Source organism: Protopterus annectens, chromosome 15.part0, assembly GCF_019279795.1.
Source record: "Protopterus annectens isolate FY-2018-M chromosome 15.part0, PAN1.0, whole genome shotgun sequence".
NCBI classification, from domain to species: Eukaryota; Metazoa; Chordata; order Ceratodontiformes; family Protopteridae; genus Protopterus; species Protopterus annectens.
The window spans coordinates 260329804-260354367 of NC_056749.1; the positions used below are offsets into that span (position 1 = coordinate 260329804).

Genomic DNA, 24564 nt, shown 5'->3' on the forward strand with positions numbered 1-24564 from the left:
TCTAAGGCCAGCTTCGAGAGAAAAATTGCACAGGACACTAAGGATAATCACAAGGCTTTCTTTAGTTATGTTAAGAACCTGGGTGGGAATTCCCAGATATGCTCAGAATTAGTCCAAAATGACAAAAATACACGAACCCACAGACATTGCCAACATCCTAGCTGACAGGTTCAGCAAACTCCCCCACCCCACCAAAGGGCAAATATCTATCCCAGCAGAGTGCTGCCCCCCTGACATCTCAGATGCTCAGGTAAGAGCCGCCCTCTCCAAAGCAAAAAACACAGCATCAATGGGACCAGACGGTGTCCTGGGCTGCGTCCTACATGAACTCTAAGAAGAGCTAAACCCAAACATAAAACTACTGTTCAATCTCAGCCTTACTACAGGATATGTACCCAAAGAGTGACGTACCACAACAGTGGTCCCTCTCCACAAAGGTGGTGCCTCAACGGACCCTGGAAACTATCGCCCCATAAGCCTGACTAGCTTGGTCTGCAAAGCTATGGAAAGGATCATCATGGACCTCATAAATAAAGATATTGGGGACCTACAGACACTAGATCCTACCCAGTTTGGCTTTAAGGGCAGGTCCTGCCTCTTAAACCTGGTTGACTTCTTTGAAACGGTCACCAAGCCAATTGACGAGGGGGAAGGTGGTCCACACAGCCTACCTGGACCTCGCAAAAGCCTTCGATACAATATCCCACTCGCGCATTATAGATGAGCTCACCAGCTTAAATATAAACCCCTATGTCACTAGATGGGTTGCAAACTGGCTCAAGGACAGAACGAACCCACATGGTTAGAATTGCTGGAGCCATGTCAGACTCCAAACCAGTTACAAGTGGCGTCCCACAAGGCTCAGTCCTGGGACCTCTCTTGTTCAGTATATATTTCTCGGAGGTACAGGCCAACACGGAAGGACTGTGGCTGACCAAGTTTGCAGATGACTGCAAACTGGGTGCCATAATAGACTCTCCAGCAGACACAAGCATCCTCCAAAAGGGCCTCGTAGAAACAGACAACTGGTGCCAGAGCCATGGCCTCAAGCTAAACGCCAAAAAGTGTATAGTCATCCCCTTTGGCAAAAACAAAGTGCCCACAAATTACCACATAGGTGGTAATCCATTAAGTACAGAAGAAGTAATTGAGGACCTGGGGACCCAAGTTGATGGCAATCTCTCATTTGACAACCACGTGGCCAAAGTGGTTAGAAAAACATTTTATATAGCCCACCTAATCATGAAGGGATTCATATCTAGATCAGGGGAGGTCATCTTGCCTCTTTACTCATCCCTCATCAGGCCCATAATGGAGTACAATGCCCCTTTTGGGATGTACCTTACCAGACACCTGCAGCAACTGGAAAGACCCCAAAAGTACCTCACCAAGAGGATCAAAGGGCTCAAACAGATACCATATGCTGCCCGGTTAAAGAATCTCCAGCTCTACTCAGTGGCATACCGCCTGCTCAGAGGCGATCTGTGCCTGACTTATAAAGCCATGTCCAACCCGGAATTAAGGGACATGCTGCACCTCAAAAAATCCAAATCCCATCGAGCTACGTGCTCGGGAGACCTCAGCACTGAAATAAATAGGACATGCTGGAGGGACAGATTCATAAGCCAGAGGCTCCCTTCACTCTGGAATAAAATCCCAGTCCAGGTTAGGCAGAGTCCCTCATTGACTCTCTTCAAGAGGAATCTTGATAAGTGGATGGGAGATCGTAGGTTTACCCCAGGTATCACTTCTGTGTCACTGTTACAGAGGCACAGTATACTAACCTCGAAAAACGGCATAGCAAAATTAATTTAAAATGGGTGGTAAAAGCCAAACATACTCTGGCTAGGCTTAATAATGCCCTAGGGCAGATAGCCTAGTATGAACCTATGAACATATAAAGGGGCAGGAATAGTGGTCATGGAAAAGTCAGTCTACGTTAACAAAATCATAGAAGTGCTGTCTCAAGACTGCCGCTACAGCCTGACCACAAAAAACACAGTTCTCCTCAAATTCAGAACCATAGACGCCCAGTTAAGAAAACTGCTGTTGTAGAACAAAATCTCCAAAGAAGAATACTCTTTCATATCAGTAGACTCTCCCACGATAGGGAAACTGTTCAGTACCCCTAAAATCCGCAAGAACATAAACTGACACTATGAGCTGGAAAATATAATGGCCGACCTTTGTCTCCAGAAAAGTAGAAAAGAAATGCTCCTAACACACAAATATGAAAGGAATGGAATTCCATGGGAATTGTTACTGGCAAGTTAGAGGGACTGCTGTGAGGGCGTCTTTCGCCCCCATCTGTGCTGATTTGTCGATGGGGTACATCGAAGAACAACTCATTCACAATGCTAGTCGCAACATATTTTTGGAAGAATTGCATATCTGGCAGCGTTACTTTGATGATTGCTGGATGGTGTGGAGAGGAGGTGTTACTTATGTACAAGAGTTTGTACAATATTTAAATGAGAACAAGTGGGATATTCATTTCACATTGAATTTGGATTACAATCAAATTACTTTTTTGGATGTGAGCATCATCCATGAGAGCGATCATACTCTCTTAACAGAAGTTTTTCTTAAATTTCCCCAGTTCAATACCCTGCTCCATGCAACAAGTCATCATCCACAACATCCCCAAGTCTCAATTTTTGGAAATTAAATGTATTTGCTCCACTGAACAGGCTTTTTCTTTATAGCAGAAGGATTTAGCCAACAGATTTCTCAGTAGAGGCTGTCATGCCTTCAACATCAATAAGGCATGTACTTTTACATCAGAACAATCCAAAGACGATCTATTGCAGTATCAACATACCCCTAAGATTTCTGATACGCATTCTCCTCAACCCGTATGCCTGGTCACTTCCTTTGGACGTAATATTAACACATTCAGACAACCATTGGGACATATTATTGGCCAACGATAGGTTATCTGAATTACTATCACCACAATGTTTATTTTCCTATCGTAGAGGTCCCACACTGAATTCCCTTTTCACCCACTATAAAAATTCGTTCCCTTCTAATATACAGCAGCTCACTCTATTTGGTGATAAGTTGGTGGGTAGTATTCCTTGTGGCCAGTGTTCTGCATGTGTACATGTTTCTAAGACTAAGGAATTCATCAGCAGTAATACCTCTAAGGTATACCAAATTCGCTCTTTTGGGAATTGTAGCAGTGACTGGGTCATATATTTGGCTACCTGTTTTTGTTCCACATGTTATGTGGGACAAACATTTCGTCCACTGAGATTTCGGATACGTGAACACCTCAGTGATATTGGAAATAAAAGAATGTCTAATTCACTTTTTAAACACACTATGACCTATACCACTGCTAGATTCAATTTCACTATGATAGATCAAGTCCAGGGCAATAAGATGTGTAAAACAGGGTGGCATACCATTTTGGAATAAAAAGGAATCAAGATGGATTGTTAGGCTGGGTGCTTTAAGCCTGGCCTTAATGAGCTTAGCTAATTTTGATATGAACCAATAAGAAGATGACTCTGATTATGGGTTTCACTATTTAAATGATTTATGGTTTACTGTGTGTTATAGCACTGAAGGCTTTACTTTTGCCGAAACCGGTTTGCTCTCCTCTTTGGAGTTGCCACAGTAAAGGATTACATATTCCTCTTACCTTCTTGATGGTGGACTATTTTTGTGTTTCAGATTTACTTGGTTCAGTCCGTGCACCTTGTCAAATTTGTGTGTCATTTGTGGTGTTGGAGATATCATTACACCCATGAATCTGGTGCTAATTCTACCAAGGTCTGTGACATGACTTCCAGAGGCAGTCCCACTTTCAGCTGTAGGTACATTATGACTGGAACCCATTCTTGTCAGGTACTGTGTAGGCCTTTTGATACTTTGATTGTAATAATCAAGGATGATGGTGGTACTTCCTCGTTGTTGGGACACGAGGATATCAGAGGTACCGATTGTCTTCCCATGACCTGCGAACACCAATGTGGTCCACACATCCAAACATAGGGCAGCTCAGTCAAAGGCTGAACAGATGTCAGATAGCTTTTTAAAGCTTAGTCCTGCATGGAGCCCTCCATTTCCTTCTCTCTCTCTTGGGCTTCCTCACAGGAATTTTTTTGGTTGACTTTAGACTTTATGGAATTACTGGGAATTAGGCAGCCATCCTCTGAAGAGCAGTCATTGTTAGGGGGTCCCTTCTCTAAAAACGAAAAGGGAATCTTTGTCCCCTGATGGTGCTTATGCCTCTGATTCAGAGAGAAATGAAGTGGCCTGTGTAGACCAAATGTCCTCCCCCTCTCTGTTAGTGTGACACTAAGGGCACCTTATGTCCGTACATCTTATCTAGAAAATGTATTTTTTTAAACAGCTTTATTGAATTATCACCTGTTTAATGGGCAGATTTACATTTATTACATTTATACAAAAGTAATCAAACTGTATTAACAAGTTCACATTTACAAATATATTTCACATATATTGCTGTATATTTATTTTATTATTTGTTGATATTTGTTTACCGGGAAAGTCCACTGGGTCAGAAACACATTTTCAGTGGAGGCCCAGAGAGAAAAGCTCCACAAAAAATGTATTCGAGTATTTTAAAGATAAATTAAGAGAAAAGAATAAAAAATTACATTGGCACCTGAAATATCATGTACAGTACATTAATAGTTAAAGCATTGCATTAATAGTAAAAGCATTTGAGTAATAACATAGTTTTGGTTCAAAGCAAACAAATCTAGTAAACACTAAGGTGGTTCTGTACGTTGCCTAGAAGTAGATAAAAGTTTTGTAAAGTTTGTTGTAGAGAAAGTTAATAGTCGTGTGCAAAGTTACTTAAAAGAGGGAAAGGAGAAGGAATAGTTAGTTTTTATTATTATTTATGATATCTTAGAGTTGTGTACAGGAACAGATGTGAATATTGAGGTAGTGGCATTTAATGCAAATTTAAAGCTTTTATTGAATCTAGCTCAGTAATAGGGGAAGGCATGGCATTCCATATTCGGGCAGTGGAATATGAATATAGGTTTTGTCCAGCTCTTTTGTTGGGTTTGGTTATTGTTAAAAGTTGTTTATTAGAAGACTGAAGATGGCAGGATGGTATGTAAGATTGTAGAACAGAATTAAGAGCAGGGCAGTTGTTGGGATTGTGTATCAGTTTATGGGCAACTGATAGCTGGGTAAAATGTGTAGGTACTGTGGGAAATCAAACCAGTTAAAATCCAGAATGGCCTGGTAATGGTGGGTGTGGTTTGGCATCCCAGAGGTAAATTTTGCTATTATATAGTAACTTTATTGAAGTTTATTACTAAGAGATGAATGAAGGTTTGTGAAAAAATGGTGTTTCCATAAAGGAGATGGGATAAGTAGGGTACCTGGGAGTTTTATTCTGGTTGGCTGGTTTAGCTAGAGCTTGTCTATAAAGTTTGCCCAGCTTAAAGTGCGTTTTTTTTTTTTTTTGTATTGAGAATATGTTGCTCAAAGGTGAGTTTGTCGCCAATAGTTATGCCTAATAATTTAGATGTCTTCACTAGTTCAGTTTCTGTGTTGTTTTGTGAGTAAATTTTAAAGTCCGGAGGTGGTAGTTTTGTTGAAATAACATGTGTTTAGTTTTTTGGCATTAAGAAGTAGTTGAGCATCACTTAGGTTTCTGTAGATGTAAGGGTGTTTTGTGTAGTTCTAAGGAGGTATGAGAGATTGCTAGAGGAGGAGGAGATAATCATGGAATCATCAGCATATTGGACGAGTGTACTTTGTTGGCAGGCCTTATAAAGGTTATTTATAAAAAGGTTAAAGCATAGGTCCCAGGGTAGATCCTTGGGGTTCTCCTGTGTTATTGACCATGTATTCAGATACATTATTTTGCCATCTGACAGATTGTTTTCTATTATTGAGGTAGCCGTAAAATCATGTTAGGGAATTTGGAGAGCATCCCAGTTTGTCTAGTTGTTTAAGCAGCTTAGGGTGTGATACTGTGTCGAAAGCCTAGGTCTATTAAGAGTACTGTAGTCCAGCATCAAGGACTTTATACACCGTATCTGTGAATGACAGTAGGGCAGTGGTAGTACTGTGTGCCAGACAAAATCCATGTTGGGTGGGTGCAGGGAGATTATTGTCACAGGGGTATTTTAGAAGTTGAGTATGAACACATTTTTCTAAGATTTTTGATAGTAGCAAGAGTTTAGAGATGGGCTGATAGTTTGATAGGCCATTAGTATTACCTCCTTTGTGTAGTGGAGTAATGGCTTTTTTCCACAGTTGGGGGACATATGATTCTGAGATCGATCAGTTTATTAGAATACTAACTGGATAGGCTATGGCATCAGCTGCTAGTTTTAGATATTCAGATGGAAGATTATCAGTGGCCAGGGAGCATGGTCTTTGGTCAGAAGTGTAAATACTAGGGAGGTAAATACTGGCTATATAGAGAATGGAGGAATTAATATATTGTGGTTAGGGGTTTCATTGGTGCGGGGTAGAAAGGGGACTGATATTGTCTTAGACTAGGTTTAATATAACCTAAGCAACATTACATAAATTATTCAATTCGTGCCCCCCCTTTTTTAAACAAGAAACTGCTTTATTAAACAATCAGTAATAACATAAGCAATAATTTATATAAATGAAAACAAACCACGCCAATGCAGTCCTAGCTGCAAGCATTTTACATCACAAACCATACTGATGCACTACTCCCAGTTGCAAACATAATCTACCCAAACATTTTTTGACAAGTATTACATAGCTAATTTAAGTCCTGCCTTCTTTTAAACCTCATTCCTCCCCTGTATTTATTGTTCCCACAATTCCCATTTTTTTCAAATGTAGTTTGCTCCTACCCTTTCCTAAAGATCTCCATTCGAGTTGTTTTAGCTCTGTTACTATGTTCAGTACTTCTAATGTAGTTGGTTTTGATATTGATTTCCATTTTCTAGTAATTGCTGTTTTGGCAGCCACCATAATTAGACACAGCAAGGCCTTACCATGTCTAGGCAATTCTGATTCTGTATCGTAGCTCAGAAAAATCATCTCCCACGTCTCACCAATCCACCCACCCAGCGTCTCCAACTGTTCATATGCAGGGGATCCTTAAAATCCGCCAACCCACCATACTCCCACAAAATGTTCCCGAGTATTTCTGTGTTCCCCATCACACCTCCAACATTTGCTAACAACCTGAGGAAAAATTCTCTGGAATCTACTTAGGGTATAAAAATATCTATGTAAACATTTCCAAGCAAAAATCCGAGGAAAACTTTACATGGATTGATGGAAACTTCAAATGGGAGGCTAAATAATTTTCCAAGGCTCAATTATGGTATAGGTAGTTTCTGGACCTGTGCTGACCCAAGCTATTTATCCAGTTGCAGAAGCACTGGAAGATGTTTTTGCTAATGCATCTTTGGAGACAGAATCCTCTTCTCAAGACGTCTGATCAGTTTACATGGGCAGTGATTTGCACAAGTACTTCATTAAAAATCCTTTAGCAAATCCAGCTGTGGTGCCAACAGATTTCTGCAACAGGTCTGCTATGTCTGCTACCAGACGTACTCTTCCAAGTGACAGAGCACAATGACCTTGACAGATTTGGGGACAAGCATACATCTCTGCTACCCTTAATTGCCAGACCCACATGCTGAAATAACAAGAGCTCCTCCTGTACCGGCTAAGAAGGCGAAGTATATAAATAGTGAGAACCTGAAAGAGGAAAGTTCTTAATTCTTACATCATCATTGCCCAGATTGCTAAACACTATATAAAATGTGGCTATAATGATGTAGACATATCATGCAGGAAACAGCTATGTTTGGCTGAGCACCATGTAAAAGCAGAACTCTTAAATGCACCATTGTATAAAGAGCTTCTCTTTGGACACTCTCCATCAAAGAGATTTAAGACACTGAAGGACAAAGAAAAGGCTTACTTAGTTCATAAAACAAGTTTTTCACTCCTAGGCATACTAGAAATTACCCCACAAAGATCTAGCAAACTTACCTAATGAAAGATTGAGGAAAACAACTGAAGGGGTAAAAAGGCCACTACAAGACGAATTGGCAAGCTAACCATAACAGAGTATGGGGAGGAGCTTTTGTCCAAAACCTAGAGTGGAAGCAGCTGTGACTCATGCAGGCTCATTCCTTCCCATGTTTTTGTGGAAGGAGAGTTAAATGGAGTTAATTGGCCTCCTACTGCCTCACAAAGATGCCTGTCACAACAGATGGGCACTTCAGATTCTAAGATTTGGAGAGAGGTTTGGTAAAATTTGCTATGTATAATAAAAAGCACTTTGTGAGATATCGATGCATTACAGTAGCTCAGAATACCAAGATAATGTGAAAAACTAAAAGTTCAGGGTTGCAGGGTGGAGTTGTCATTTACATCAGTGGTCCCCAACCATCGGGCCACGGACCGGTACTGGGCCTTGGATCATTTGGTACCGAGGCACCAGGCACGGAGTTAAATGAAAAAATGGATGTATATTTGGGTTTACTATCATGTTTGTCAAATACACTTTGCATGGCGTCTGAACCTCTAATGCTGGCAATGTCTAACGCCAATAATGAAGTACAAATCTTGCCCCCATCTCGACCTATGTTAGCCCTCTTCCCAAAATCACATTTGATTTGTAATTCATTAGCAAAGTTCGACACTGTCATTTTTCGTGGTTGTAGGTCGATGATGCCACCATTCGACCGAGTCTGTTTCGGGAACATTATAGTAAATCTGTGTATGTATGTGTATGAGTGTGTTTGTCTACGTTTGTGAGTGAATGCGTTCATGAAAGCAGAATAGGCATCTGTGTGTCTGTGATTGATCCCTGGCAGTAGTAGCAACAGCAATGAGGTTTGCATCCCTCTCGAGCATACCATTCAACCTCTTACACAATAAGTCTGGACAAAGCCAAATAGGGACAGATTCTAAGTTTATAAGAGCAATATTTAAAAAGTCAGTAAGGTTGCCATTAGGTTTACTTACCTCTCGACCATATCACTCAACCAAACCTCTGAACTGTACAGATTTTCACAGTCAGTCCAGGTTTTTGTTTCATATGTGGATCTGTTTTTCATAAAATTGTAGTTTTCTGACAAATCATTGGCAAGTCATTAAAGACTGAAGGCAGAAAATAATGACATATATTTGAGATTCAGACTTCATACTCTTCAGAAAATTCATGCTAACAAAACAACCTATTCTAACTTTGTAATAGCAATATTTAAAATTTGTCCCTATTTTTAGGCCTTTGTCCACCCATTATTTATGTCTTTGTCCAGATTTCTTGGACTACTCTACGAGGTTGAGAAGTGTGCACTCATCCTCTCGCACAATAAATCTGGACAGAGGCATAAATAATAGGGAAAGTTTTTAAATATTGTTCTTATAAATTTAGAAAGTCAATAAGGTTACCATTAGGTTTACGTACCTCTTGACCATAGTAAGTCAGTGTTATGCTGTTGAGTATGTACACTTTTTGGTAATTATTGCCAATGGTCTTTTTATTGTACTTTGGAGCTTTTCTCCCTGGGTCTCTGCTGTCGGCTAAAAATGTACTTCTATTCCAATCGGACCTTCCGGTAGACAAATGTCAAATAAAGAAATAAATATCACTATTATGTTTTATTATACATGCGCGATGGCCGGCCTGTGGAAAATTGTCTTACATGAAACTGGTCCTTGGCTTAAGAAAGGTTGGAGACTGCTGATTTATGTGATTAGAAAAGCCAAGGAAAATAGTAGCTGATAGTAAAATGCATTTCACTTCCTTTTAATAGTCCAGAATGATGGACTTCAACTTGAATCAAAACTTAAAATTGTTGCATTTGTTTAAAAACAAAAAATGCAGACACACTGGAGCCACAAAGTGTCTCTTCATCAGGTTCATTAGTAACACAAAATAGCTTTTATAGCCTGTAAAACAGGTCACATGATAAAGACATTAATCTCCGTAATAATTTAAAAACACATTCTAAATTTGAGTATGTAAATCATGTAGAATAGGTTTAATGCATAAACTTCCATTCACTCTTGGGGGTAAATGCTCTAAAATGCAAAATCCACTGTAATTCCTTCTTTTCAGTAAAATTTATTCAAAATCCCTTCTCTGACACACATGTTAATAACCTGTAAAATACCAAATTTAAAATAATGTGTAGCATCTGTCATACTGCTATGCTTGTATAATGCATTTGTTGTCACTTTCCTCTATTTCTGATGGGTGTCCCCTATGTGCTACTTAAGTTTCCTGTTAGTCTTGCCAATATAGTAAGCTTCGCAGTGTTTTCTTATGGTCCAGTAAGAAATTAAACACCAACACATGTCAAGATTTCTAGTGATTTGCTACCTTCTTTAGTATCTTTAGCACAAGTCGCTGAGCAGCGACGCACCATTAAAGACTCTCAAGTTAAGTCTGCCTTATATCCGGTGGCTTTTTCCAGTCCTCAACATCATCCGTTACCTATGCTGGAACCAAGGTCACTTTTGAAGAATTACCTCAGCAATACGAAAGGAAAGCAGATTAACCATGTATCTCAAATGAAAAGTCAAACCAAGTTGTAAAATTGAAGAATGGACTGGTATTTAATTTATCTAGATATTTGTTGAATGACTTGGAAATTAGTGTGCTTAATAAAGGTCTTTCCTTTGTTCCTGCTGATGACTTGGATATTTCTCAAACTCTAATAGAACTTAAATGCTTTACTCGTGCTTTAAATTTAAAGATTTTGTTTGGTGACAACAACGGTCTGTTGGGTTCAAACGTCTGAAACGTAGTAGTACGTTTGTACCCTCTTATAATCCAGTTATTCAGGGGTTTGAAAAGGCTACTGAGAATGATGTCTATGAACTATATAAGCAAAAGTATAAAAAGTCATTTTATAATTTGAATTCTCAAGAAGTTCAAGCTTTAGGGTCTTTAGTTGTTAATAGGCAGGTAGTTGTAAAAGGGGCTGATAAAGGAGGAGGAGGTGGTGTTCTTGACACTGATTTTTATGTACCATTTGTTTAAGGTGTTATTGACAACTGATTATAAGGAAATTAGAAGACAGGAATGTCTAGATATTATCAAACAAGTGAAATTTTTATTAAATGATGTGCATTTGCAAGGTCACTTATCTCTTTATCTCTTATTTAATATTGAAAGCACCCAGAGTCCCTTTGTTTTACGGTTCACCTAAAATTCACAAATCCCTCACTTAACCCTCGATGAGACTGATTGATTGTATTGGCATGTAGTTGGATCACTGAGAAACTTTCCAAGTTTTTGGATGTTAAATTGAAAGAAAGTCTGGTAGATACTAGAACCATTGTTAGAGATGCATCTTCTTTTTTTAACCCTGTTCTATGATTGGTCAGTCCATAAAGATTTATCTAATTGTTACCTTATAACACTTGATGTATATTCTGTATTTACAGCAATACCCAATATTTAGGGTATAGAAATGACTCAAAACCACCTACTGTCTTTTCCCAGGTTTGATCGTTCACTTATAGACCTTATTTGTGAAATGCTTGAGAGAGTGCTTACCAACAATGTTTTCATTTTTCAGGAAACGTATATAAGCATTGTAAAGACGTTGCGTACCCCTTCTAACGCCTATGCTAATACTGTGCTATATGGATGGGAATGGCAGTTTGTTTGAATGCTTCCATTAATCCTTATTTAGCAGCATTGCTTTTTTATAGAAGGTTTATGGATGATCTCTTCCTTATCTGGGAGGGTGTTCTGAACTTGTTTGAATTGTTTTTTAACTTCATTTCTAATACTACAGATTATTTACGTCTAAAAAATGCATAAATCCGTCTCTGATTTTTTTAGACGTCGCTATAAAGAAGGATCAGATTGGTAAGCTTGAGACATCTTTGTATAGAAAGAAGGGGAAATCTAACAATTATTTGTATAGATCTAGCATGCATCCGTCTTTTGTATTTGACATTGGACAGATGGGTAGGGTAGTATGTTTAAACATAACAGTGATGCTATGCTGATTCAAATGCATGAGTTATAGAATTTTATACAAAGAGGGCAAAACCAGGATGCAGTAGAATGCATCTGGAATGACATATACCAAAACCCCATTTTTTCAGCTACAAATGCATCAGTAAGTAGATCCAGGACAAGGTGGGTTTAGATCTATGCTTCTGTACATCTGTCACACTAGGAACATGCATAATATTATCAAGAAATATTGGTCTGTTATTCAACAGATACCTGGGTTGAATTGTAATGGCATGCATGGTTTGAAATTTCTTTCTAAAAAGAGGATGAATTTAAGAAATAGACTATGCTATAAGGAACAACCTCGTTTGTTTCAGTTCTTTTCAACCATCTCCATCAAAACAAGGCACTTTTAAATGCCATAATTGTGTTTATTGTGACCATATTTATAGTCACGCTTCTTCTATACGACATACTGTTTATGGTACTAATTTTGAACTATGTACATTTGGGACTTGTGATGACAAGAATCTTGTATACATGGCTAAGTGTATGACCTGCGAAGCTTGCTATATTGGTAAGACTAACAGGAAACTTAAGGAGCACATAGAGGGACACATCAGAAATCTTGGGGAAAGTGACAACAAATGCATTATGCAGTCTTATCAGTATGCCAGATGCTAACTGCGGTGGTGGTGCTGCGGTAGTGTTGTCGCCTCACAGTAAGACGTTGTCCTGTTTGATTCTCAGCTAGAGCATCTTCTGTGTGGAGACATGCGTGAATGGGCGTACCTTCGTTGAAGGTTGTGCGTCAGGGCCGGCCACTCTGCATGTAAAAATCTTTTGCCAATCATTAGAGGACCGGAGTTCCGCTGTAGCAACCCCTAACTAGGAAAAGCCAAAAGGCACAACAATCAGTATGACAGATGCTACACATTGTTATAAATTTTGTATTTTACAGGATATTAGCATGTATATCGGGGGGGGGTGAATACATTTTACTAAAAAGCAGGAATTAAAGTGGATTTTGGAGCTCATTTACCCCCTGGATTGAATGGAAGTTTAAGCATTTAACCTATTCCATATGATTTACATAATCAAATTTAGAATGTTTGTGTGTGTTTAAATTATTATTGTGATTAATTAACGTCTTGATCATGTGACCTGTTTTACTGGCTATGAAAGCTATTTGTTTTGTTTCTAATTAGCCTAATGAAGCATTTGCAAAAGTTTTTACTTGCAATATTAAATTGTTTATAGTTGAGATACTCATGGCTCCAGTGGACTTTTTTTGAGATATAGCATTGGTTTATAAAAAGTAGAGTCTGTACTTACAGCTTGTGTTAGCACTCCAAGGAATCAGTAGAATAAAGATCTTTGTAGGCTTTCTGCCAAGGCCAAATCCTTCTTGACATCTCTGTTTTCCAGTACACTGCATTGTTGATGACATAAACTGCAGTAATATTTTTACCATTCTTGCCCTCTGCCACACAGTCACTAGCGCTGTAGTTCCAGTTTTGTCCCTTTGACTGTAACTTCCAGTTCCTTCCCTTGTCAGTGCTTTACATCATTCTAGACTGTGGTCCCGTTGTGCATGTGGCTGTATCGGCTAATGGTGCCACATTAACCCCAGATGGTGGAGATTCGGTGACTATAGTGCCAATGTCCTTTGAATTTCTGGGTCACAATTCTTTCGTAGTTGCATTATACATTAATCACATGCATAGTTTTAGTTTTGCTTAAACACTGGCTTCTGATCTTCCCTGATGTTCTAGCTCACAATAACGGCTTGCCACAGTACTTCTAGTTTCCAGTAGGGCTGTGCAGTTCGTGTAACCTCATTTTGTTGTTTTGGAAAAGCAAAGCAAGTGGTGGGATACTTGACCATTTTCCTGAGGCCAGCCCTCTAATAAACCATGGCTTTTCTGAACCCATGATCACAAGCCGAGTAAATCCCTCTCTGTTGTGCTAAACAGAGACCGACTTTCTTCAGAGTGAATTGGTTATTTATAAAACACCTGAAACACCTGAATATTTTATAGACTTTTTTTTGCCTTGCCTTAAGCTTAACTGAAATATCTGCTTGTCCTAGTGCTGTTGGTATGAAAACATATTTACACAGAGCTATATTTGCATATGTGTCACATTCTATTTCTTCTGCTGCTGTCTTTTGGCAATGTTTGATGGCTGTTTTATGCATACAAATACAATTATTACCATGTATAGATATAATTTGTAAAAGATGAAATATACAGCTTTCAACGAATATTTTGTTTAGTATAAGACAATTTGTCTTAGCACATCTCAAAAATATTTTATTTACTGTAGTAGTGTAACATTGTATACTTTCTTGTCTGATTTTGTTTAAAGATGCTACTCAGCTGGGCCACTCCAGTAATTCATACTGTGCAGAATTAGTCAAGAAGTACTAAACCATTGCATGCAGCAGGAAATTATTAAAAAAAATAAAGATGTAACTTTGTAAAAAAAAATGTGTAGCATCAGCTAGTTTGCATTTGTTAAAGCAGTTTCCCAAGAAGACACGAGTAGAACAGCACCATTTTATTTATTTCTGTATTTCTTACTTTGAATTGGTCCAGTGAGCGTTTTCAACCATGACGTGAGCCAATAGGTTTATATAAGCTTTAGTTACATGACACTAAAAGTGTGAACGATAACCCATTTTTGACAAATACAGTACCATTTATACATTGCAAAGTACTTGGTTATTTATGGGTATGTGTATGCATTTAATGTAGCTTCATAGTACATTTCTATACAGTGTTAACGTTACATAGCACCATAGCAGATTGTCATATATATGGCAAAACAGGTAACTTACCAACTTTTTCTTGAGCGAAAGATGTGATGATTGAGGTCTTAAGTTGCCAGGTAGTGAATTCCATGGTGATAGACTGATTTTTCTCTTAGTGAATGTTCGTGTTACAATGCTGCAGTCATCACAGTTAGGTTATCCTGCCGTCAGGCGGTCCCGCAGTCGGCCTGAGTTCCAAAGTCTTGGTCCGGCGTCGGTTGCTGTCACTTCTTCCCTGACGTCAGTGCGCCAGGGGTATATAAGATGCATCCAACGCCATTTTTTTTCAGTCTTTATTGCTGCGTGGTGCCCGAAGCAGAAGCAGTTTGCAAGTGCCGGTCGGCCGACTCTTGAGTTTTTCAAATCGAATTTCAGACCTAAGTCTTCAATAAAGCTAAGTACCCCATTGGGGAACCTTTTCTTGCCTCAGTCTGATGTCAGAAAAAGTTAACAATTGCATTTCTTGTGGGAAGCAAATACCTCATAAGGATTTTCATTCTTATTGTATTCCTTGCCTAGGCCCAGACCTCGATGTCACAATTTGTCGGTTTTGTGCTAGGTTTAATAAACTAACTATTAAACGTCGGTTTGATTTCACCCAACATTATTTTGGTAGGAAATTTAATTACACCATGCCGTCTGAGCAGCCGATGACTGGAATGCATAAAAAATGCAAAGATAAGGATAGGCCAGTTGCCGGTTCTCCGGTGTTCAGTGAGGCGCTTACGCAGCCCCTGACGACCGCGGATTTAGAACCCCAGGCGACGTCAGATTCACAAGCAGAGATTGCTAGGCCTCCACAACTTTTACCTTTAGGCCCTTCTGACTCCATGCCTGAAGTAGATTCCGGTACAGTTGAAATGCCTTCAGTTGCAGAAGGTGTCTTCAGACAGACTACACTCACTATAAAATCCTATGCAAAGCTGAAAACTCCTTTAAAAACAAAGAAGACTGTACAGCAGTTTCCAGTACAAGGCCCCATGCCTAAGAAACAGATGCTTAAGATGGCTGAAAACTTAATTACCCTAATCAGGGGTTCCCATCCCCTCCTGATAAAAGGCCAAGACAGGAGGAGGACTACGCTTCCTCTGACCAGGTTTCATTTTCCTCACTCTTTTGAGGAACAGGAATATTCCTTTCCCCCCCTTATGAAGACTCTGATGCTGAAGAGTCTCTCCCTTCTGCATCTCCCCCAGAAGACTACTCTTTTAGGGAAACCTTGCATACCATGAGGGAACATTTCCACTGGGAAGGCCAGGATTACTCTGATTCTAAGAAATGGCTCCAAGAGTTCCTTTTACTACCCCAGCACAGACCACTTGCTATTCCACCTGTGTTAGACATTGTGGATGATGTTTATTCAGAATCTAGCCTTAACCCAGATTCACTACCTCCTGCACCAGCCAAACCAGACAGATACTACAGAGTCCCTGACTCACACAAATTCCTGTATAAAAGCCCTGTTGCTGACCCAGAAACCATTTCCCAGGGTCCCAAAGGGGTTAAGGCCTCTGTTGCTAAAAATCATGTGCCCTCTGAAAGGGATTCTAGAGCACTAGACAGATGGGGAAAGAAAGTATATACCTCAGCAACTCTAGCTATGAGGGCCTTAAATTGTCAGTTTCACATGCTGAAATATCAACAATATTTGATGTCTCACTTAAAACAAAACATGCTCACACATACAGAACAGCCTGATTACAAGGAAATGCAAGATTTGTTGCATGCAGCTGAACAAGTGGGAAAACCTACTTTGCAATGTGGATTTGATTCATTGGAAGCTTCTTGTAGAGCAGCAGTGACAGGGTCTGTCATGTGAAGGCATACTTGGTTAAAAGATAAAACTTTACCTGACCATGTTAAAGCAAAGTTATTGGATGCACCTTTACAGCAGGATGTTTTATTTGGTGTAAAAGCAGAAGAAGTTTTAAAGAAAATGGAGGATAAGGCAAAATCTATGCAGACGGTCAAGGATTTTTTACAGGTTCAACCCCCTCGTTTCAGCAGAAATTGACCAACCAAAAACTGGTCCTTTCCAGCTTCTGCCAGACCACAGAGGGGCAGATACAGATGCCCAAGGGGCAGAGGCTAGTTCCAAGGCTCTTACCAGCCTCGTCAATGGGGTGCCACAACCCAAAAAGGAGGAGAAGACAGGTCTCAAACTACCAGAAGACAAACACAATGACTTACCCCTCAGACTACCAAGCAAAACTCTCCTGGCAGCTCCCTTGGGGGGGGGGGGGACTAGCACTTTTTGCAGACAATTGGCACATCATCACAAAAGACAAATGGGTCCTCAGTATTGTATCTCAAGGATACAGATTCCACATTCACACTTTGCCAAGGATAAAAGGAATGCCAAACCTGCCACCAAATCAATGGGCAGAGGCTCAAAATCAAATTTCAGCTCTCATGGACATGAGAGCCATTCAGCAGGTTCCTGCACAGGAGCAAGGACAAGGATTTTACTCAAGACTGTTTCTAGTTCCCTGAAATGACAAAGCCTGGAGACCCATTCTGGACCTCTCAATTCTAAACACATACCTGGAAGTACCCAAATTCAAGATGCTAACACTACAGCATCTTCTTTCCATGCTGGGCAAGAAGGCTTGGCTAGTAACGTTGGACCTCAAGGAGGCATACCTGCATGTCCCTATCAGACAAAATTGCAGAAGATACCTCCGATTTGTAGCAGGTTCAACCCATTACCAATTCTCTGCACTGCCCTTTGGCTTATCTACTGCGCCCAGGATCTTCACAAAATGCCTGGCACCAGTAATTGCATACTGCAGACAGAGGGATTCAAATATATCCATACCTGGATGACTGCCTTATTCAAGCAGAAAGCAAGGACATTCTATTAAAGCATCTGGCATTTGTCAAAAACCTACTAAGTTGCTTAGGGTACACAGTAAACGAAAATAAGTCAAAACTATTGCCCTCACAAGACATTAATATTCCTGGGTGCCAGCTTAAATACAATGGCCCAGATGGCTTATCTCACGCCAGACAAGCAAGGACAACTGACTCAATACTTCAAAATGATGGCAACAAAGACCCAACTCCCTGCAAGAAAAATTCTGCAGGCCTTGGGATTCATGGCATCTTGCATACTACTAATACCATTTGCAAAACTGCATATGAGGAAATTACAGTGGTATCTGAAAAGCGTATGGACTTCAACACAGCCACAGCTTGGAAACAATTCCACTCATACCCTGCCTTCAACAGGAGTTTCTATGGTGGGCTCAGGCATGTCACCTCAACAAGGGTCAGCCTTTTACCTTACTCACAGCCAGGCAAACTATAACAACAGATGCATCTGATTATGCCTGGGGGGCGCACATGGCAGGACAGTGTATTCAGGGCAAATGGTCTGCAGTCCAAAGGCATCTACATATCAATCAAAAAGAGATGCTAGCTGTACAAAATGCCCTAACAGCTTTCAAGGACCTCCTACATCCAGGACAACTCCTAATAAAGACGGACAACACCACAGTGATGTACATAAACAAGCAAGGGGGCACACTCCTACCCCCTATGCAGACGAGCAATGACCTTGTGGAACACAGCACTGACCTACCAAGTTCAACTACAAGCACAATTCCTGCCAGGAAAGAAAAACACATTGGCAGATGATCTAAGCAGAAACATCATAGATCCTCACGAGTGGAAACTAGATCCACAAGTATTCGCAATGATAACTCAAAAATGGGGGAGCCCAGACATAGATCTGTTTGCTTCCCCTCGAAACTACCAACTATGGAAATTCTGCACAAGGATATACCACACACTAGCTTGGAAAGTGGAGCCCTCTCATTCAGTTGGAAAACATTGACAGTGTATGCCTTTCCTCCACTGCCTCTTCTAGCAAAGGTGCTGCTGAAAACCAGATCAGAGAGGCCACAAATGATAATCATTGCTCCACACTGGCCACACCAACACTGGTATCCAATACTAAGGAACATGGCTCAAGGCCCACCATGGATTTTACCTACAATTCCTCACCTGCTCACTCAGCAAAACAATCCGATTCTACACAGCCAGCTCAAGACTTTAAATCTGGCTGCATGGCAAATTGCCTAAACAACCAGCCAACACTTCTCTCTAAAGCTGTGATGGAAGTCATTCTGGAGGCCAGGAGGCCCAGCACCAGGAAAGTCTATTCAGACAAATGGAAACGATTCTGCGCCTGGAACCAGGCTAAAGGCCAAAATCCCCTTATCCCAAATATTCCTCAGATTCTTCAATATTTAACTGAGATGTTGCACAAAGGACTTTCCTTCTCATCTATTAAGATCCACGCCTCAGCTATTTCAGCTCAATACAATATGGATCCTCCTATATTTTCACATCCATTAGTAAGACAGTTCCTCAGAGGGGCTAAGAACATAAGACCGCCCCGGAGAGCACCAACACCAACTTGGGATCTCAACTTTGTTTTGGAAAAACTTACACTACCGCCCTTTGAACCAGCTTTCACAGCTGATCTACAGTTCCTATCATGGAAAACTGCCCTGCTGCTAGCAGTAACTTCAGCACGAAGAGTCTCGGAACTACAGGCCCTAATGGCAGCGGAGCCTTTCATCATTTTTCATCAAGACAGAGTCTCTTTACGAACTAACCCTTCCTTTATGCCAAAGGTGGTATCCAGTGTGGCCCTAAACCAAACCATTCATTTGCCCACCTTTTATCCATATCTCCAGAACAAAGGGGAAAGGCTCCTACACTCTGGGCATTCACAGGCAATTACGTTACTACTTGGATAAAACTAAGGCTTTCAGAAATTCTGACCACCTCTTTGTATCCTATGCCGCAGGATCACAAGGAAAAGCTATCTCAAAACAGACCATTTCAAAATGGATAGGACATTGTATCCGTTTCTGCTACACACACCATGGGAAATCTGTGCCTGGTAACATCAGGCCCCATTCCACCAGGGCTACAGCAATATCAACAGCCTTCCTCAGAGGGGTACCAACCAAGGATATTTTGGAGGCTGCAACTTGGAGTTCAGTGCACACCTTCACCAAGCTCTATCACTTACCTCTGTACTCTAAAACCAGAGCTGGCTTTGCCACTGCAGTTCTGCAGGGCCTACTAGCCTCTCCAAACCCTGTTTAGTTCCACCACCCATCCTTGGCTTTGGGATTCAACCCAAGTGTGATGACTGCAGCAGTGTAACACGATGAACATAGTACAGTTTTGTACCTACCATAAATGTAGATGTTCGAGTGTTCACACTGCTGCAGTCCAGGTTACCCTCCCACCATCCCCTCTGAACTAGCTGGATTTATCTATAACTTTCTATCCTATACAACCTTTGTGGTGTATTTGCTTGTAACTGAAGGTATTGTTTTATTTTTATATGTATATGTTTTTATTAGCAATATGTATTGCCTACCTATTGGGGGCACCTGACATCTGGGACAAGAAAAATGAAGAAAATGGCGTCGGATGCATCTTGTATACCCCTGGCGCACTGACATCAGGGAAGAAGCGACAGCAACAGACGCCGGACCAAGACTTTGCAACTCAGGCCGACTGCGGGACCGCCTGATGGCAGGATAACCCAAGTGTAATGACTGCAGCAGTGTGAACACTCGAACATCTACATTTATGGTAGGTACAAAACTGTACTTTTTTATTTTTTATTTTTTGACCCTTTGTAATATGACACATTGTTCATTACTGTCGGGGAGAGTGGCTTGTTGTATATTTGACAGTTTGTAACTCAGAAGTGTTTTATTGTGAGGTGAGCTTAATTGGCAGGCAATATTCTGTTTTAGGCATGCTAACACAACTTTATTTGCATAAGAGTTTAAAAGTGAGCATTTATAGACACTGAAGTTGGTTTATGTATTTTATCTACTGTTTGGTTGTTATGAAGAGAAAAATGAGAGCTGTTGGGAAAGAGTGATGCCCCAGTACTTTTGATGAAACCAAATTGGTGTGTAATAGAGCCTAGAAGGTGAAGTGTTTTAAGAGGCTGCATGTTGGAAGGCTTTTTTTTTTTTTTAACGGTGTACCAAGTTGTGGAAGAGGTGTTTTAATGACTAAGCTGTGGTCTTCACCAGTTTCAAAGAGAACTGAAACTAAGCCTGCAGTTTATGACGTAGGTCAAATGATTGACTGGATTTGCAACTGGATTATACTAAAGCATCTCCCCGTAGAGGAAGCTGTAACCTATTTTAACAACAAATTTATTGAAATCCTAGACCTACATGCTCCTGCCCGCCTAATAAGAACAAAAGGTAATAAAGTACCTTGGCTTTCCAAAGATAAAAGAACAAAAATTAACAGTAGAAATAAACTATGGGCTACCTGGCGATCTACCAAAAATCCCCATGATCACAATAAATATAGACATGCACAGAATGAAACAAAAAGACTTGTCCTACTGGATAAAAAACACTACTACTGTAGGCTACAGATGAATAATTAAAACAATCCTCAAAAATTCTGGGCTGGGATCAACAAATTACTGTATTCAGGTAAAACATCGACACCAAACCCAGCTGCCAACTCAAATCAAACCCCAGAACATGTTGCAGATAGTTTCAGTAAAGTCTCAATCATTTCTTTACTGAAACTATTCAAGCTCTAGCCACCCAACTACCTCAACGTTCCCTTGATGAAATTAACACTAAATCTAACAGCCAAAACCTATTCTGCTTTCAGCCTGCATCAACCTCCTTTATATGCAAGCTAATCAAAAAACTAAAACCCACCACCCTATCTGCTGACTAACTCCCAGCTGAATATCTACAAATGACAGCAGATGCCATCGCCTTTCCAATCTCTATCCTAATCAACCGGATCATATCTGAAGCCAAAATTCCCAATATCTGGAAAACATCTTATGTTATTCCATTACATAAAGGTGGTCCCTCTACTGAATATTCCAATTATAGGCCCATAGCCATACTCTCCCCACTTGCTAAGATCATGGAGAAATGTATACATAAACAACTTATGCAACATTTACTCCAGAACGACCTGATGGCTAATACCCAACATGGCTTTTGGCCACATCATAGTACAACCACTGCCCTACTGTCCTTTACTAACACCATTAATAATAACCGCAACAACAACCACACCTTGTCTGCCCTCTTCCTAGATCTTTCCAAGGCTTTTGACATGGTGGACCATCAACTAATGATTATGACCCTGCAAACTCTGTCTACATCCCAGTGCCCTACTCTGGTTTAAATCCTATCTCAGTGACAGGCAACAAGCAGTCCTCTGGCAGAATAAGCTCTCAAAACTATTACCCAGCACTATCGGAGTTCACAAGGCTCCATACTAGGACCACTACTGTTTTCCATCTTTATTAATGATCTCCCTACTATCATACTAAACATCAGCTGTATCCAATATGCTGATGACTCCACTCTGATCTGCTCAGCCACATCTCCAGATGACCTAAAAATGGATACTCAGGCTACTTTTACTGTTATAGAAGACTGGCTATCCAAACATCGCCTACTACTAAATCCCAAAAAAAAACAAAATGCTCATATTTCCACCAACCCAAAGGTGTATACCCTACTCCTTTACCATACAAGCTAATGATGGGACAGTTATTTCTCCGGACCCAAACACCAAACTACTATGTGTCACTATAGACAATTACTTAAAATTTGACCTCCATGTAAGCCAGACAATCAAAATCATCAACAAAAAACTTGGTTCACTCTACAGAGTTAAAACCTTCTTCACCCCCATAGCTAAAATAGCCATTGCACGCTCGCACCTACTCTCAACACTCCTATATGCCTCCCCCTTTCTAGCAAACATAAGTAAATCTGAACTAAATAGACTTACTACCTGCTATAATCACATTGCCAGGTTTGCTGCGGGCTCTCCTTTCAGAACCCACCACTGCATTAACCTCAAACAGCTCGGATGGTTGGAATTTCCCAATCTCGTCAAATATAACTTTCTAATATTGGCTAATAAAATCCTAAAGAACCCAAATAATACTCCAGCCCTTAGTAACTACATCCTCCCCCATAAAAACACAAGACTGCCACATTCATCCAATAAGTTACAAATACAAACAACTAAAATTAACAATGCTGCTGGCATGACCCTATTTGCAAATTCTGTAAGCAGAACCTGGAACAAACTTCCAGGTGCCATTACCATGCTCTCCTCCCCAGACCAATTTAAAGCGTCAGTTAAACAACATCTGGAAGTAAAATGGATATGCCACTGTGACAAGCCTGACTAAATCAACATAATGTATGTTATCTACTACTAACCTCAAAATGGAAATTTGTAACACTGACTGTCTGAATGTACTTCTACCTGTATTCCCTTCTTAACTACACCTATAACTAAAATTATAATATATATAATCAATGTTTTTCTTTTTTTCTCAACTGCTTTTTGTTCTTCTATTGTGTCTGGAGCTCATCTCCCCGGGCCTCCTCTGAAAATGGACTTTGATTCCAGTCAGACTAACCCGGTCAACAAATGTAAAATAAAATAAAAATAATAGATTTGTAATAAATATAAAAACCAAGTAGAATACTAGAAGTGATCTTTGTGCAGAAGGAGCCAACAGAGTGCTACCACTTTCTACTAAGCCACAAAACACATTTACTGTTTGATGCTTGTTTATACAAAAAGTGGGTGTAACTTACTTTTAGCATCCTATGGGATGCACCGTAGCAAACCTTGCCTACACTATCTTTTCACACTCAGCCTTGTCTCTCATTTCTGCCCATAGTTATGATGCTTTTTATGAATATGTACAGCTTATGCGTACATATAATTTTTGTTAAGGTAATAAAAGAATGTAGAAAAAAAGAAGTCACAAGAACACATCCATGGGTGGACTGACACCCCCTTTCCACAAGTGTTGATTTATGCAAAGTTATTAATGGCATTGTTTTACTGCTGATTTCTTTCTTTTTTGGTTAACTGTTAAGGGTGGTTGGAGTGCAAACCACCTATATTTCCTCTTTATGTTCTGTTTCTTAATTGTTTCCCTATTAGACTATAACAGGGGTGGTCGCTTCCTTGTTGGACGTGAGCATTTATAACAATAAGCAACAGAAGTAGGTATTTTCATCTATCCATTTCTGTTGATTTAGTGTCATAACAGCATGACACCGCATGCATAATTCATAAACAAAGGGATGCATTTTCATGGCTGCCAATCATTGTGTCAGTCATCAGAAGACACTTCCACACCTTCACAAATAATGGTGTGCTTAAAGTTAAAGTAAGTTATGCTAGTATACATGAAATTTACTTAAACATCTGGCAAAATGACTTGTTCATTGTTGCAGTGTACACAAATGAATGCTTGATGCGAGGGTTAGAAGTTCTCTTCAGGTCTGCAGAATCATTTAGAACTCATTTAGAGCAAATTGTTTACTGCTGTGCCTTAGTACAAGAAAGTATCATAAAATGTTTTTCCATATCGATACTGAGTAGTTGAGTTCTTATCAAATTTCTTGTCTAAATTTGAACATTTCTAGATACTTTTTGTAGTTAGTCTAAAACAACATTGTGATGAGTTTGTATTTTTTTTTCCTAATTTTTTATTTCTGTTTTACAGAGTTACATACATGGAAGCAGTCAAGCTCAGTTTGTGGCTGAAACCCACATCGTTCTTTTGTTCAATATCCTTTGCAATGAAATGTATACTGATAAATAAAGTTGTTTGCCTTTAGGCGTTTATGCTGCTAAAGGCATGGTTAATTATCCAGAACATTGAATACAGCTGTTGCATGTTGTTATTGCAAGGTAAGTTAGTGGGGCTTTATGGCCTGCTAAAACCAGTCTTGAGATGCTGAAGTAA

At 39.9% G+C, this 24564-nt stretch overlaps 1 protein-coding gene across 1 annotated transcript in view; it reads left to right on the forward strand.

The window, feature by feature from the left end:
* The window catches only part of MAGT1 (magnesium transporter 1), a 281130-nt gene that overhangs the window by 196814 nt on the left and 59752 nt on the right, over positions 1–24564 (forward strand). Inside the window, exon 6 of the mRNA XM_044057255.1 lies at positions 24322–24404. Coding sequence (XP_043913190.1) covers positions 24322–24404 — 83 coding nt within the window. The remainder of the gene's footprint in view (positions 1–24321; positions 24405–24564) is intronic.